At 44.9% G+C, this 16546-nt stretch overlaps 1 protein-coding gene across 8 annotated transcripts in view; it reads right to left on the bottom strand.

The window, feature by feature from the left end:
- Window positions 1-16546, bottom strand: part of Rarb (retinoic acid receptor beta) — a 648239-nt gene that overhangs the window by 46073 nt on the left and 585620 nt on the right. For all 8 annotated transcript variants that reach the window (XM_060390998.1, XM_060390997.1, XM_060391001.1 and 5 more), the window contains one exon: window positions 15714-15855. In XM_060390998.1, coding sequence (XP_060246981.1) covers window positions 15714-15855 — 142 coding nt within the window. The remainder of the gene's footprint in view (window positions 1-15713; window positions 15856-16546) is intronic.

The following is a 16546-nucleotide window of genomic DNA, read 5'->3' on the forward strand; positions in this document are numbered from 1 at the left end:
TGAAAAAGATTACTTGAAGAGTTAAAAAATTAGGAAAATTGAAATTCTACTTTAGAATTAATCTCCGCTCATCTCATTTCCTAAGACAGATTTTCATATATATAACTAGGAAGTGTGTGCCATAGTTAAAGAATGAAAAGCAAGTTGAGAAAAAAATCTAACAGTGATTTAGCATTCTGAGGTATGTCTTCTAAGCCCCATGCATTTTTACAAACATGGGATTAAATTGCACAGGCTTCATAAGATTCCATGCACTCTCCCCCACAGTTGGCCATAGGTCTTGGAATCTGCTTTAATAGTCTGCAGGGCAGAGCCTTTCAGAGGCCCTCTATGGCAGGTTCCTAGGTTGTTTCCTGTTTTCTTCTTCTTCTGATGTCTTTTTTCTTTCTTTCTTTTCTTTCTTTCTTTCGGGGGAATACAAAGTGAATAAAGTGTAATTAATAAAATAAAATTAAATTTAAAAAATCACACAGGCTTTTGATTTACCTTTTCTATAACAATGGGGTGAGCTTTTCTTGGATGAAGAAGAAATGTATTATTATCAGTCTTCAGGAAAATGCAAATGAGGACCATAATCGCACACCTAATGGAATGTCCAAGATTAAGAGATTGAATACTAAACTTGGCAAGGTGTAGAAAAACTAGAATTCTCGCACTATTCATAAGATGTAAAATGGCAATGACATTATATATAGTCTAGGCAATCACTTATTATCTAAATTAATATTTTTCTCCTATGGCTGAGCAATTCTACTCTTAGGTATACATACAAGAAATAATTATGTATTCTCCTTCCCCACAAAATATGTCAGGTACAAAAATGTTTATGGCAGCATCATTCATAATAAATCCAAGTCGAAAACACCCCAAAATATCAATTAAAATTAAAAGATATAAAATAGAATATTACTCAGAAATGTGTACAAAAAGTAGTACACAAAGAGTCTATATAGGGTTGGAGGGATGGCTTGGGGTTTAGAGCATGTGTCCCTCTTGTGGAGGACCTGAGTTTGGTTCCTAACACCCACGTCAGATGTCTCACAACCACCTGTAAGTCCAGCTCCCAGGGATCCAGCTTCCTCTCCTGAGCTCCATTGGTGCCTGCAGTCAATGCACATGCAGAGTGAATAAGGGACCATAGCACAGTCCATACCTGGTGTTTCTGAAGCTCTGAAAACTGCAAGTGGAAAGGGCCTTAAGTCATAGAAAGGGACAAAAGACAGGGAATGGAAACATCTCCTGAGCAGGAGGTGGGGTACTAATCTATAATTCCTACAGTTGGGAGGCTGAGGCAGGAGGATTGAAAGCTCAAGGTCAGCCTCAACAGTGAGTTCGGCACTGGTGTATGCTACATAATGAGACTGGGCCTCAGGGGAACAGGGGAAGAGGTGGAGCACTTGCATGTGAAAGGCCTTGGGTTCCATGCCAAAGCCATACACAGCATCAGAAGAAGCTAACACTATACTGGACAAGGAGGAATGGCTCACCTGGCTTTCTCTGTTCCCTCCATTCTTCCTCTTCTCTGTGGCTGAGGCATGACCCCAAATTCTTATCTGAGTCTATAGCGCTGAGCTCCTCACAAGGCGTTTAGGTGAGTCTTTGAAGGGAACATCCTTGTTCTCAGGGTAACAGTCATGCTAAGCTCCATTACAGAGGTTAATTTTCCTTTTCAGTCTTCATACAAACACAATCCCAGACTCCCAGAGAATATTTATCCTCTTTTTTGAACTCAGGCATTTTGCATGACATTTGTCTTATGAAGTTGGCTCTTTCCCGCCCCTGTGCACATTGCGATATTTGACATGTCACAGATTACTTACATCTCATTTCTTTTGTATGCATGCCTATGAGTAGCATACATGGTCACACTATCATATTTGACTTTAGAGAACAAAGCCAAATATTTTTCCAATCTTGTTAGATTTATATTTTTTCCAGCCCCGAATGAGAGTTCTGCTGATGTCACCTCTCACCAGCCCTTGTCTTATAGGTCTCTCTAGGGTAGTTTCAATTGATGACATAATGCACATAGCCACCTGGAAGACACTATTTATGAATGCCTTCTGAAGACCTGGACACCCTTATCATCCTGAGGACTCTGCAGAAGGCCATTCCCAAGGATCTGTTGGTCCAGGAGCCAGCAGGAGCCCCAATGGTCCTCTCCCTGAACTAACCACAGCATCATGAGTTACAGGGGTCAGGAGGCAGTGAGGTTTTTGTCTTCTGAGAGTTCAAAGTTTAAAGCTTCTACAGTTAGGCTTCCACTCAGATGAAATTGCCCCTACACACAGGAAGAAAAGTGGGAATCCATCCTTCCTTAGATTTTACACTTGATTATCTTCTTAGCATCATTAAACCTTCAATTGTCTGGTGACAGAGGACACTTGTCTCTTTTCTGGGGAATCATACTCCTGAATAGCTCCATTTTGAAGAGTTTCTCAACACTGTTTTCATATTTAAGCAATGTTGCAGAATCAAAACAGCTAGAAGTCAGACCCAAGTGATAAGTCTCTTCCCCACAAATAAAAATGAACAAGGGTTGCATATTTCCATACCATAACATTTCTGTTCTACAATAACTTTGAAATAAAACTTTTTTTTCTTTTTTAGTAAACCATGAAGGTAGTATACACTGGTAAAATGCATTATGGGACATTCTGGGGTGGGGGAGGGGAGGTGGAGGGTGGGAGGGTGGGGAGCTTGTCCTTCTCTTGAACAGATGCGGTATTTGCTTTTCCAGGTCCCAATACTGAACATGCCACCTCTGCTACCCCAGCACTTCAGGCAATTGCTCAAGTCTTCACTCTGGCTGGAAAGGCAGAGTGTGTGAGAAAGGAGCTGCGAGAACCAATATCTTACAGTAATAGAGGGGCCAAGTACAGTGAGGCTTTCAAGAAGCGACATTCCAGACTGTGCTCCGGGCATGGACATTTGGGGCAATTCAGGTAGCCATCCCCAGAGAATTGCTGTCACTGGAGAAGGTACTAAGAGGCTTCCTTCACCACCCAGAAACCAGGGGCCATGGGAAAACTCCCGGCTGCTACTGTCATGGAGGCATTTGTTTTCAAACACAGGCCATCTGCTAGCTATTTAGAGGCACTTGCACGTTCACCCAGCATGTTCACCCAGTCCCCATCTTGGTGCTGGGGACTGTATTTGGGCACGGGGGTTTTTATCAATGTCTGTTTAGAGCAGAATGAAAAATAGCTCAGGATGAAAACAGAGCATTTCCAGCCAAGAATGTGAGCTGCCACTTCTTACAGGGTATTTGCTCTCTCTCTCTCTCCCTCTCTTACTCCAAAATGGCCTGCTCACTTTTTTCCATGTGTCCAAGTATAATTGGTGCTTCTTCCTTAGCAGAAGGAATAATAGCCAACCTATGTGTGTAGTTACACACATTCATGTGTGTTGACATCCAGTTTTTAAAGAAACTAAGTCTGACCTGTGGAGACCTATTTAATAGCTTTATCTGGTTCCATCCACGTGGAATAAGCACTGAGGCATCGTTTCATAAGGTACCTCCTAGAGGAACAGGAAAGATAAAATTGGGCTCATTGTATCAGTGAAGCTTACACAACTGAACTTACATTTTATTTGAAATCTGTGTGATTAAAACCCCCAACTCTCGAGAAGATGAGCGAAAAGCTCCTGATTCAGAATCTCAGGTTTGGCAGCATTCTTTCTCACCAACTCATTCTGTTTTCTGATAAGTGTAAGACCCTGGCCTCAGACTCTGCTCCCATCCTCTAGGCTTCGAGCCCACGCAGGGGCAGCAGTGGGGAGGGGTTACTTTTTTCACAACTCTGTCCCTGTCTCTCTGTTTCTGTCTCTCTCTGCCTGTTTCTCTCCTCACAGGACTCAAGAAGAAGTTTGACTCTATGCTGTCTCTACAGAGGTGTTACTAATCCCACATCCTAGAGAGGAAGGGATAACCCTCACTTGTCCCCTGTTGCCCACATGTGAATCCGCCTAGTGTGGACACTTGTTCCATAGGTTGGAGGAGGCCCAGAGGGAAAGAGCCGGGGAGGGCACTGCAGCAAGAAGGCACAGCACACAGACTTTGATGTGTGTCAAATGTTAGAGGCCACACTGAGTTGTGGGCGCATGGCATGTGGCAAGAGGGTGACAGCATGACGAGATTAGTTTCTTTGGACATACTCGTGGGGGCTACTGTGCTGGGCTCTTCTCATGCAGAGACATTAGTGATCAATCTGTGAGCCATGAGGAGCTATCTGTACTGAACCAGTATCAGCTGGCTTGGAGCGGAAGCTCTGTCATGGGTTGGACTACCTACTACCTCACTTTGTGGGTGTGAAGCTGACCCCCTGGGGCAAATTTCAAGTTCAGGCGCAGCTTTTGCTTTGAGTACGTGGCTGATGGGACAGCCAGGCCGTTTGCTGTTCTGCGAAGTTACGCACAGCACTGCTGACCGAATGCGCTAAGTGGGGCCAGGCGCACCAGCACCATGGCAGGAAGGGCAGCAGATAGAACTGACACTTGGCCTAGCTGTGTCTTTAGCCCCTGTCTTGAGTCACTGTCCACCCTTCAAAACAGCCGCAAAACTGTTCTTATCCTTGGCCATAAACAAAGAAGCCAAGGCCTGAGGCCTAAAATATTGCAGAATATGGGAAGGTTACATATCTGGGTAGCGGGTGAGACCTGAATCCACCCTGCCTAAGTCCCTGCTACATGACATCACACTGTCTGCTTGCTCTTGAGCAGGTAGAGACATGCAACTGGATGTCCCTTTCAGGTCCCACGTTCCATCATCAGCTCACCGGATGCTCGAATTCCCTCAACACAGGCACCTACTCATGGTCTTGCTTATATTAGCATGGACCAAACAGAGGTAAGAGCTGGGCCAGACAGATGGCTCAGGGCATAGTGTACTTGCTGTGCAAGTATGAGGAACCAATGTTGATCCCCAGCACTCACCTGAGGGGGACAGTGATACATGCATGGGGATCACAGTGGCTAGGGCTCCCTACCTAGTTAGTCTAGCCCAACTGCAAGCTCTAAGTTCAGTGACGGATCTTATCTCAGAAAGAAGATGGAGAGCAATTGAGGAAGATGCTTGACATACACCTCTGGCCTCCACACACACATGCACGTGAACCCATGCAAATGTGCGCGTGTATGTATGAGCATACACACATTCAGACTCATACAGTGTGCGTGACTCTCTGCTCACTCTCAGGCTGTGAGCTGCTCAGGAGATAAAGGCAGCTCTGCATTTCCTGTGGGGGTAATGGCCAGCAAGAATGGGAGGACAGACCCTAGCCCCAGGCTGTTTTAGCACACCCATCAAGACTTCTCCAGTACCAATCCTCTCAGCACCATCTTCACGTATCTCACAGAGTCACACTTCTTAGGGTTTTGTCTTCAAGTAGCTCTATTTACTTGTTAAAGAAAATATAGCAGAAGTGTGTGTGTTGCTACTACAAAGAAGAAAATAATATCATTTGTCGTAAATAGAAAAAAAATCATGTTCTTCAGATCAATTGCTTATTTTCACAAATAAAGTTTTATTGAAAGAAAGCCACACTCATGTCACAAGGGACTCCAGGGTTCTTTCAAGCCTAAAATATTTATTCTCTGGCATGTAGGGAACTTTGCAGCTAGGTTTCACTGCCCTCCTCTGTGGTTGGTGGGATCAGGAGAGACTAGTGAGGTTATTAAGCCCTGACCTTACTGAGATGAAAGCTTGATGGATACCACACAGGGAATAACTCTCCCTCTGGGACCTGAAGCTCTGCCAGGCAAGCTCAGTGCCTTCAGTTCTCACTGTGCTCCCATGTGTAGAGACTATGGTTAGAGAACACTGCAGTGGTAACCTGGTGAGCTGAGGAACCGAAGCCCACAGGTAGATGGGATACAGAAGAACATGCTAGAACCGCATCATCCGAGAAGCAAAGTGCAGCTGAGGAATCTTGGGCATTAGAAACCACCATTGGGGCTTCAGGAAGTGTGACTGTTGCCTTTCCTGTCATGTGGACTGGAATCATTTCAGAGGCACACCCTGGTGTATGTGAGAGTATTTATAGAGAGGTTTGTCTAAGGTGCAAGCACCACCTTCTGATGGGAGTTCCATATTCAACCTAAAGAGGAAACGAGGAAGCCAGCTGGGGCCAGCATCCCCATTCCTCCCTTCTCATCTGCTCAGATGTGAGGTCAGGCTCACGCTCCCACCATCACACTGGCTCCCCTGACAAGCTGTCTGGTGGCCTTAGACTGACAGATGGCTAAACCTCCTCCACTGAGCTGCTCCTTGTCAGGTAGCAACAAGGAAAGTAACAGGACCCCTCTCCACCACAGAACACAGAATCCTCTTCGTGTCCTTTGTTCAACCCTGGATGCCCCACAGTCTCTGGCTCCGTGTTTTAGATAAGGTACCCGGTACCCTTCCTCAGCACCAGGCTGCATTAATGCCCTTCCCTGCTGCCTTCTCATGCAGCTGACTGCAGAAGCAGTCCTGGGGAGGAGGACCAAGTGTGGATAGGATGTGGTTGGGAGAAGGGAGATAATGGTGGGCCAGAAGTTCCTGCCGAGGGTGAGGGAAGAGAGAAGGATGGTGGAAGGGATGATGGGCTAGCATCCACTGTCAGGTGGCAGGTTTCATAGTACCTGAGAGACCCTCATGCTCCCTTCATCCTAACTGACCCAGGAAGAGAACCCCGGAGCTGAGTTCTAGTACAGTCTTGCATTTTCTGGTTATACATTTAGGCAACTCTAGGCAAATGAACCATCTGCCCTTCAGTGTACAGGCGCCAGAAAAAGGAGGTATTCCCTTCAGAAATGAGGCTCATGAACTTCGAGTTTGCCACTTTGGTGTGACATTTGAGACTGTTCACCTCTCCAGGGTCATTACAAAGAACTTCTGCAAAGAGTGTCTCCCACTTCCCTCTTCCAATGCCTCATCCAGGCTGCAGTTCTCGCCATAGCCAGGTAGCCAGCAACATGAAGCTGTCACCCTCCCCCTCCCCACAAATGGCAAGAAAACGGCCGTGTTTCACATCTACAGCATGCCAAGTACAGCATTAAATACATACTTCTTGCACCAGCGGCCCATCGGGCCCTGCAAGGTGGCAGGAGAGTCCTCAGGGCAGGGCAGCTTGCTCGGTTGAGGCAGAAGGCTGGCTACAGGCTGCCCACTGGAACAACTCAAAGTCCTTTGTGCTCTCTCCTGCTCTGGCCTGTTGTGCAACTGGAATGCCCCATTCTTCTAAGGTGAGGCTGAAGCAAGTGCCCCCTCTCAGGAGGGACAGGAGGTGGCAAGAAAAGTGTAGCTAGAGCTGACGGAACTCTGATACTCCTTCCTCCAGTCTGAGAATCACCTGGTTCATGCCCTCCCATGTGGCAGTAAGACTGGTGCTCAGATAGAATTCCCGTTTTTACTTCCTGGACAGCTATAAGTAGGCATTCCTCCAGCTTGTCACTTACTTTTGAGATGTGAGTGGTGATCAAGTGGGCCATGGAGCAAAAGGCAAGGGTTAGTAATGGTTTCTCTCTGCTGAGCAGAAAATCTGCAAAGGCAACCAGCTAGGTGGCAATGTGGGACAAAGGAGGAAATCAACTAAAATTAGAAAGACTTTACCCACCCTGGTGATGATTTTTATGGAAATCCCTGAGTTCACAGGAGACTTGCCAGACAGACACTCTCCTGGTATTAAGCCTGCAAAGTCCAGCAGGGGAGCAAGTGAGCACAGCAGCCAAGTCTGAAGAGCAGTGAAGGTGCCAGGGACATGCCCTGGGCCCAGAAGATTTGTGTAGTGAAAGAGCACAGGGTCTGCTTAGGGATGCTTGGAAAAACTCTTGGAGGAAGCAATGTCTGAGGTACACATTCTCATCCCAGCAGCCTGCTGGGGGTGCTCACACTGCACATATAGGCCACAACACAGACTCCTTAAGAGAGGAGCAGCAGTGAGTGCTTAGGGACTTACATGTGGAGATTACCCAATTGCTCTATCTACAAATTCTCTCACTGAACAGGAAAAACAATAATAACAAACAACACTGTGACGTGCACACTAAACAGAATTTTCTGAGTGTGAGTGTGTATGTGAACAAAATCAAAGACGTTTTGCCTTCTACTCAGGATCACAGCCACCTAAACATGACATCAGAGAGTCATCCCAAGAGGCAGCCATCATTAGTTTGCAGTTTTAAATAAAAAAAGCAAAAGCATACCAGGTTGGGGAGCATTTGTGAGTCTGTGGTAGACATGGTGGGGTGGGATGGGGTGTCTCTGAGTGAAAAGACCAGAGGCCTCGAACGATTCTTCCTTCACTCTCTCATGACTCCCTGAGCCCTGTCGCTGAGCAGTTTGTTTGTGTAGGCTTGGTGCAGGTAATACCCAACCCACGATTTCCCACTTGAGTCGCACTAGCTGGGAAGGGCCAAGGTCTGCAGGGGTCCTGTTCTGCTCAACACCTTTTCTCTGCTTAATGAGACAGTGGAGGGAGGGGTAGAACAAAGGAAGCAGTTGTAGAAACTGTTTCCTGCACAGGACTCAAAGATTAGTTCTAGTGTCATGCTGGGCTGTGTGTGAACACTCAGCCTGCACTCTGGACCTAACAGGTACGTGAATGCTGACTGGGCAGATACCAGAGTGCTTTTGTGTTGGGTAACTTTACAGTGAGCAAAGTGAGAGAGGAGCAAAAGGTTATCTTTAAAAACTGGTCAAAGTACTGAGAACAAGTGACTCATCAGTGGCCAGCCCAAAACAGGACATCTCTACTATCCCCTCCACGGCTCAGCAAACCCTGAAGAAGATCGATGGAGAGATGTAAGAGCTGGAGGGTGGGAGAGAATGCTGTGAAACGTTGGCTGTCTTCTAGACTGGCTATGGCTGCTGCCCTCGGGTACTCATACTGCAGCAGCAGGAGTGGTGACTACCTGTGAAAGAGCCATGCACGACTGCGCCTGTCAACACTCCATCATGTGTAGGGGAAGGATACATAGGATTGCCACTCTTCCCCACGGAGTGATAGGCCCTTAGTGGTGGTTGGGAGTTGGGGAGGCATATTCCTCAGTGGTTGGCCACTGTTAAGCTGTCCTTAGTCAACTAAATGCTCCGTCCGTCCCCCAGACCCCCATGTTCACACAAGCAACCCTATTAAAAGCAATGGTGCAGTGGGCCACACACACGCACACATGCACACACACAAACACACACACACACACACACACACAGACACACACACACAGACACATAGGCATGAAAGTGGAACTTTCTGGGAACAGTTTGGTGGGCAGGAGGTGGCGATAAGACGAAAACAGGGGAAAATTGCATTCTGTATGTGTGTGGATTTCATTTGGTTATAGCCAAAAGGCAGAAAAGTGATGTTTCCAGACTTTATAAACAGGGTAGGAGCCTTGCACAGAAAGACAGAACATATGTGGGTTGTGGACGTGCATGCAAAACACTATGGGAAGAGTGAGTGTCCTGCATTGGGTATGGAGTGGACTCGGGGCCTTCTGAGAGGACAGGACACAACCTCAGGCAGCTGAAGTTCAGTGGGAGGAAGAATGAGGTCAACACAGGCTCAAGTTTCTACGCAGCTGAACATTGCTTTAGCCTGTGTCTGTGGGAAGAAGCACAATTTGAGGTGTTGAGGTGACGGAGTGACTACATAGCATGGAGAGTGCTGGGCCAGCCACTTAGAGTGGCCGGCATATCAAGGAAGGGGACCCAGGTGGACCATACCCAGAATCCCTGGTGACTTTCCCTTGGCTGACCTGTGTCATCTTGACAAAAAGCCAAAACAGTTTCTAAAATGCCATCTCCTGCATAGCCAAAGACATTTTTTAAAAGTTTAAGTTCTTTAAAGATCCAGACCTTAAAAAGTAAAAACTTGGCTTAATACTCTTGTCTAGTCACTTGGACTTGTGTAAGCAACCTACCAGTCAGGATTTCTTGTTCTGTAATCATGGCAAGGGCAGTGTCATGTTGATTCTGCTACCAGGGTGGCCAATTAGCTGCTTATCCACATTTGAAGCTCATCCTATTTCTCTTTACAATAATCCTTCATTCACTGTTTGTCTTTCTTAGGACAGGGTCTCACACAGCGTCCCAGGCTAGCCCAGAAATCACTAAATAGCCATAGTAAGTAGCCCAGGCTGCAAATTTTTACAGTGGTGCTGAGGATAAGCAAGGGCCCTGGAGTGTATGTTGTTTTATGTGTTTCCTGTGTCTGTTTAGGGCTTTATCTTAGAGCCCCCCTCTCCCCACCCAGCCTGCAAGGAGCTCTTCCTGCAGCTTTGAGCTCCCCTGCTTCTGTGGCTTCTTCCCCGAGTCTCCATACAATTTTGTGGCACTTTTAGAATGGGTGCTGAAAATCGATTCTTCTCACTCGCCATTAGCACTCTTAAATTCCATGCTGTGGCAGCTGGCTGCAAAAAGGCCTTCTTCAGCCTTCAAAGCCCTCAGAAAATACAAGACCACCAGCATTTATCAAGAGAAGCCCTTAGACCCAACGCCAGTGCTGCAGTGGACTAGGGAGGAGTACATTTTACTAGCAAATCCCTTTACACATTTAAAATCAAATTTGATCTATCAGAATTAAATTTTCCCATGGTATTCTAGGGAATACATCTCTAATATAGAGCAAGCAGTGTGCTGATTGTTTTATTAACCACTGGCAATAAAACAGAGTAGAAAAAGTAATTCAGAGTTTTAAAAGCTGCTTTTATGGTGTGCAGTATATATTTCAGTTTGAATACAGGGTTATAATCAAACTCCTTCTCCTATGGCCAGTGAGACGGCTCAGGGGTGAAGGTGCTAGCTGCAAGGCCTGCCAGCTTGAGTTTGATCTCTGGTACCTACATGGTAAAGGAGAGAACTGACCCTACCTAATGGTTCTCTGACCTGCACTCATGAGTCATGCACAACAGGTATATGTGTTTGTACAAATTGGAGTTGATGGCGTCTTTAAAAAGTAAAGGGAGGCATTAAGTTGGAAAGAGGAATAAAAAGTGAATATAATCAAAATGCATGGTATGAAATTCTCAAATTATGTATATACTTACATAATATACTGTGTATATATGTATAAAGACAAATATCTTCAAATTTATATCTATGTAGATATACATACCTACGTCACACACGCTAATAAATAATAAAAAATTTAAAACTTCATTCCTCAATATCTGTGTTAGGTTGAATATAACAACTAACTTCTTCAAATCTTAGTTGCCATGAAAAATAAAAGGAGGAGAGGGGTCCTAAGTAGTCTGTCTCCTAGGGCTATCATGAGGACTAGTGGGATGAAAAGAAAGTGTGATTCACAGCAGCAGAGAGACAGAATAGCCTAGGTGCCAATCAACAGATGAGCAGTAATGGATAAAAGGATGGGGGTTAAAAATAAGGTATTAAAATAATTTTTAAAAGATGGGGGTTTACATGAACAATCATTTTATTCAACCATAAAAAAAATGAAATTGTGCCACTTGTAGAAAAATGGATAAAACTAGAAGTTGTTATGTTAATCAAAACAAGCCAGCCTCAAAAAACAACCAATCCGTCTGTCCGTCTGCCTGTCTGTCCGTTTGTCTGTCCAGGTATTTGAAGTCATTTTTTTTTTTTTACTTTTAAAATTATATACACGTGTGGGTATGTGAAGGTTTGCCCTTCTGAGTACCGGCAGCTGTGTAGCAGGAAGAAGGCATTGGACTTCTGTAGCTGGAGTTCTAATATAGATGCTGGGAACTGAACTTGGGTCTCTACAAGAGCAATGCTTTCACTTTCAACCACTGAGCCCAAAGGGAGACTATGTAGGAAGAGGAAGAGAACCAGCTGGAGAGAGAATAGGGATGAGAGTACATGTCTGTGTGCGCACGAGCCAGCAAAGTATATAATATACTCAGAAAATGTTATTATGGAGCTCATTTTTTATGAACTAACTTATGCTAGGAAATAAAAAGCAGTTAATACAGTATCTGATAGGTAGAAAACACCCTGTTAGTTGGCTACCCCTGTAACATGATTCTTAGATTTATCTGGTCCCTACCAAACATGAAGAATGAAGAAGAGCAGGCATGGTGGACATGTCAGCACTCACAGGCAGGAAGATTCTCAACTTCAGACCATCTAAGTGCCACAGTGGGTCCAAGAAAGGTATGGGTTACATGAGACCCCGCCTCAAAAATCGGAAGGAAGGAAGGAAGGAAGGAAGGAAGGAAGGAAGGGAGGGAGGGAGGTGATTAAAAAGAAGACAGAAAAACAGAATGAATAAATGAAGGATAGTCTGGGGCAAGCACTATGGAATTTGAGGTCTTTAGCAGACTTGCTGTCTACGTATTTTTGGCAGTTCTGCGCATGAGCCCAGTGTCTCCGGCATACCAGACAAGGGCTTTTCCACTGAGCCACACCATTCACTCCTATCTTTTTGATTATACGCGAAGGGATATTTTCTTCCTGCTTTTGGCCCTCTTATTTAGATAAAGTAAACTTCAGCCCTATGCTTGAGTGCCTGGCATAGGACACATGCCAGTGACAACAGATTGTGTTCATAGAAGGTATATGACTCAAATCGGACCAACAGGAGCACAGCCTGCACTGTGGTGGCATGATCATGATCCAAGTCTACTTTTCTGTCTCTGTCTGACTCACTCATTCACTCACTCACTCACTCACTCACTCGCTCACTCATTCGCTATTTCCTCTCTCTTCTGCCCTCCTCCAGGAAGACAAGCCTGGAGCTGCTAGCGGCCATCTTTGTCAGCCAGAGAACAGCTTGTAATTAGGGAGGTAACAGTAGCACACAGCATGGGAGGAAGAGGAAGGAGCCCAAGGCCCTTTAAGCCAGCGACTTGCATGGACTGTCAGTGATACCTGCTGACTTTCAGCTAAGCCTCTCTGAGTAGTTCGTCACTTTCATTCAAGAGGCTCTCTCCTCTCGGCCAGGCTTCTCCCAGGGCTCTATTTTCTACATATCAAATCCAAGATTTCTTGGTTCAAATAGCTCTTGCAACCCACAACAGGATACCCCATTATGGATGGGGTGCCCACGGAGAACACTTCCCCTATCTCAGGCACTTCCAGAATCCCTGGGTAGCATCCTGTCAGGTGACTCTAACAAATCAACAAGCTCCATGGCTGACACTAAAGAGGTGCATCAATGTCGCAAAGCAATTGGGTAAGGAGAAGAGGCATGCTGGAGCTGGACACTTGGTTCTCATTGCACAAGAAGGGATTGCTGGCATGACCTGTCTGTCTTTTGGGTGTTGGTGTTCTTGTGTGTCAAGCAAGTGAAACCAATCTCCAAGATCTGTTTTCAGTTCTAACATTCCAGAAGCTTCTATTACTCTAGGACTCCTCTCCATTATGCATGGTGTGGGATAATTAGTTACAATTCTCATATTTATCTGCTTCCTTCTGTTTCAGCTTTAAAAATACTCTATCAGACTCTCAATTTCTGTATTCCAAGTACTTATTTCTCCTCCAATTTCCTTCTAAGAAAACATTTATTTATGTAGTTGGACATAATGATCCCATTTTCTTCCCATTTCTATATTTTTAAATCTAATTAAGGTGATAAGTTCCTCGAGAGTTGAAGCTAGGGTTTTCCTGTGGGTGTAAACATTATTTTTTTTTTTTTAATTGCCAACTAAGCTGCCAATTTTGACAGGGAAGCAGGATATGGGTTTTAAGTAATATAAGCAGGAAATGGCTTTTCAGCCCACATAAAGAAAGAACAAAACTACTATTTTTTTCCAAGTTCATATCTGACTTACTCATTTATAACTTTCATCAGAATTGAAGTTCTCCCATAAGAATGCCTGTGATCTCCATGTTGACAGGAGCATCAGATGACCTGTCAAGTGTCACCCAGGTAGATAACATGGCCTGGGTGTCAGACAAAAAAAAAAAAAAAAAAAAAAAAAAAAAAACAAACCCAGAACATCAGGTGACCCTCCTGGTATCACTTTTGTAAATAACATGGTCATTTCAGATCAGCAGGCTTTTCCTGGCAGGGGTGAAAGGTCAGCCCTAAGATAACTGAACATCAGCTTCCCAGCTCCATGTTTCTTGCTCTGTATAACACTCACCCAGGAGTTTAGAGAGATCAAGTATCTAGATAATAAGTGGCCACAATGATCTGTCCTCTGCAGACAGAGGGATGGTCCACACACAACCCTTCTTATTGGCTGCTTACCTCAGGCTTGTTCCTGGGGACTCTATGCATGAACAGGACTTCAGCTCCAAAGGCCAAAAAGGGCACCTCTTGGTAAACATAATTGAATAATGTGAAGGCAGAGGTCATAGGGTTGGTTGGCACTGTAGATGGGGGCTGTAGTCAGAAGCTTGCTTTCTGTCACCTGGTTTTCCATCAGAAGACCCATTTTGTCCTGCAAATGACTTCTTGTGCTCACTTGATTTCTTGTCCACATGCATTGGAAAGGAGAGCACATCTATCCCAACGTTCAAGGACCAGTTTTGAATTGTCTCTCTTGAGACTGGCCTAGATGCATTCAGTGAACCTGGCACTGTGGCTGAAATGAACAGCCAGCTGGCATGAGATTAACTTAAGCCCCTTCCTGAAGAGAACAACCCCACGTAATGAGGCAAGGGGAAGGTTCAGGAACAGTGCTCAGAAGGGAGTGTGTGTCCACTCAGGGACAGCTATTGCACTCGCTGGGCATTGGCAGCAGAAGCCAGGTGCCACTGCCACAGTGCCTCTAGCCACCAGGGCTCTCTTTTCTTGGCCCAGGCTTCTTAAGGTGCTGCTTCCTGTATTTAATCTCTAACAAAAGTCTTTGGCTCACAGTATAACTTTTGTAACACACAGTAAAATCATGGATGGGTATTCTTCTTGTCCTGCATTCTTGGAGGACAAAGGTACCTCCAGGTTCCCTGGTTAGCAAAGTGAGCCTACAACATATCCTGAGGTGGTAGATGAATGAAAAAGTGTCAATGCCACCCATGCCTCACCTGAGACAAACTTCTGTGACGTCTTGGGCCTGCTTGTTGGGTCATTCACCGGGGACACATACCTATGGATTTTTTTAGGCCTACTACCCAAGCCGTTTACCTGAGGTACCTCCCTATGATGCCTCAGTCCTGATGGGTGAACCATTTACCATCACATTCTTTTAGAAGCATCGAGAAGAAAATATAAATAATGAAAAAAATCTTTATAACATCTGTCTGTATTAACTCATCTAAAATCAACTCTACTTAAACATATCAGATGATTATGACTCAATAAGGAATTTTCAATTTATTTAAGTATTTGTGTTATTCTTCTTGGGAAGGGATGGATTAGAAGAGAAAAGTTAGCTCAACTTGAGAAAAGTGCCAGCGTCCCCAGTACACAAATATTTCTTCTACAACAAGTGTATACCATGTCTCCCATCTACAAACAGGCAATTTCTGCTTTCACAAGTACTATGACTTTTCATCTCATTCATCCACATGTTACAAAGCCCTTATTCCCACTGTCAAGATGAGGATACAGTACGAGGCCCCACAGAGTCAAGACCTCTTCTGGAATTCGCAGCCACAATACATATGACTTGGTTTTCACCAACTATCATTCAGATTTATCTTTACTGTTGTTTCATTTTCATGTCATCTCTGTTTATGCCTGGCCATGGCAGCATGCCATTACTGTCACATCTGGATGGCCCATGTTAACATTTGATTTGATCTTAGGAGCTGAGCAAATATGTTCATACATAAGGTAAACAGTGTTTGAGGTTCCACTTACACTCTTTGGACATTCCCACTTCGAAGCACTTCTGTAGGCGGCAGTACTGGCATCGATTCCTAGTGACCTTGTTAATAACACAGTTCTTATCTCGGTGGCAAGTGTAGATCATGTTCTTCTGAATACTTCGGCGGAAAAAGCCCTGCAAGCAAGAAGATGAGGAGATAAACACCTAGCTCCACTAGAGACCAAAACCCATCTTAGGATGCACTGTTGGACTCAGCCTACTGATAAAGGGATGGCTGCAAAAGCCGAACTGAAAACCTCAAATCCCAAATGTAGAGAAATGGTTCAGCAGCTAAAAGTATTTTTTGTCCTTGCAGCGGACACAGGTTCTGTGCCCAGCACTCACACTTGCAGCTCACAACTGCCTGTGGTTCCAAACGGACTCTGACACCCTCTTTTTACCTCGTTTTTACTCCCAATGACCGTTTTAGTCAAAACTAGAGATGACTTTCAGTGTCTTACTAAAATGAATACTGCGTTGATATGCTTGGGAAACATCAGACAGAGCTAGAACGCATGCCAGCTTAGAGTATCTGATTCTTTGGCTAGCCAGAACAACTTCAGGAACCCACTGCTAAGGAAGCCCAGGAAGGAGGCATAACATTTGCCAAAGACACTGCAAGAGTTTGGAACTTCTGAGGAGTCTTCTGCAAGACTGATTTTGTATTTAGCTCCATATTATAACTGTTTAGATAATGTTTAACACCCCAAACTGAAAACAAGGCAGAAAAATGGACTCAGCTCACTTACGTTAGTGAAGAATAACCCTGCTTAGCACAGCAGACACCCTTTTCTCTATAAAAGGTATAGAAAGCTAGAGATCTTTT

The sequence above is a fragment of the Meriones unguiculatus genome, chromosome 9, assembly GCF_030254825.1.
Source record: "Meriones unguiculatus strain TT.TT164.6M chromosome 9, Bangor_MerUng_6.1, whole genome shotgun sequence".
NCBI lineage: Eukaryota > Metazoa > Chordata > Mammalia > Rodentia > Muridae > Meriones > Meriones unguiculatus.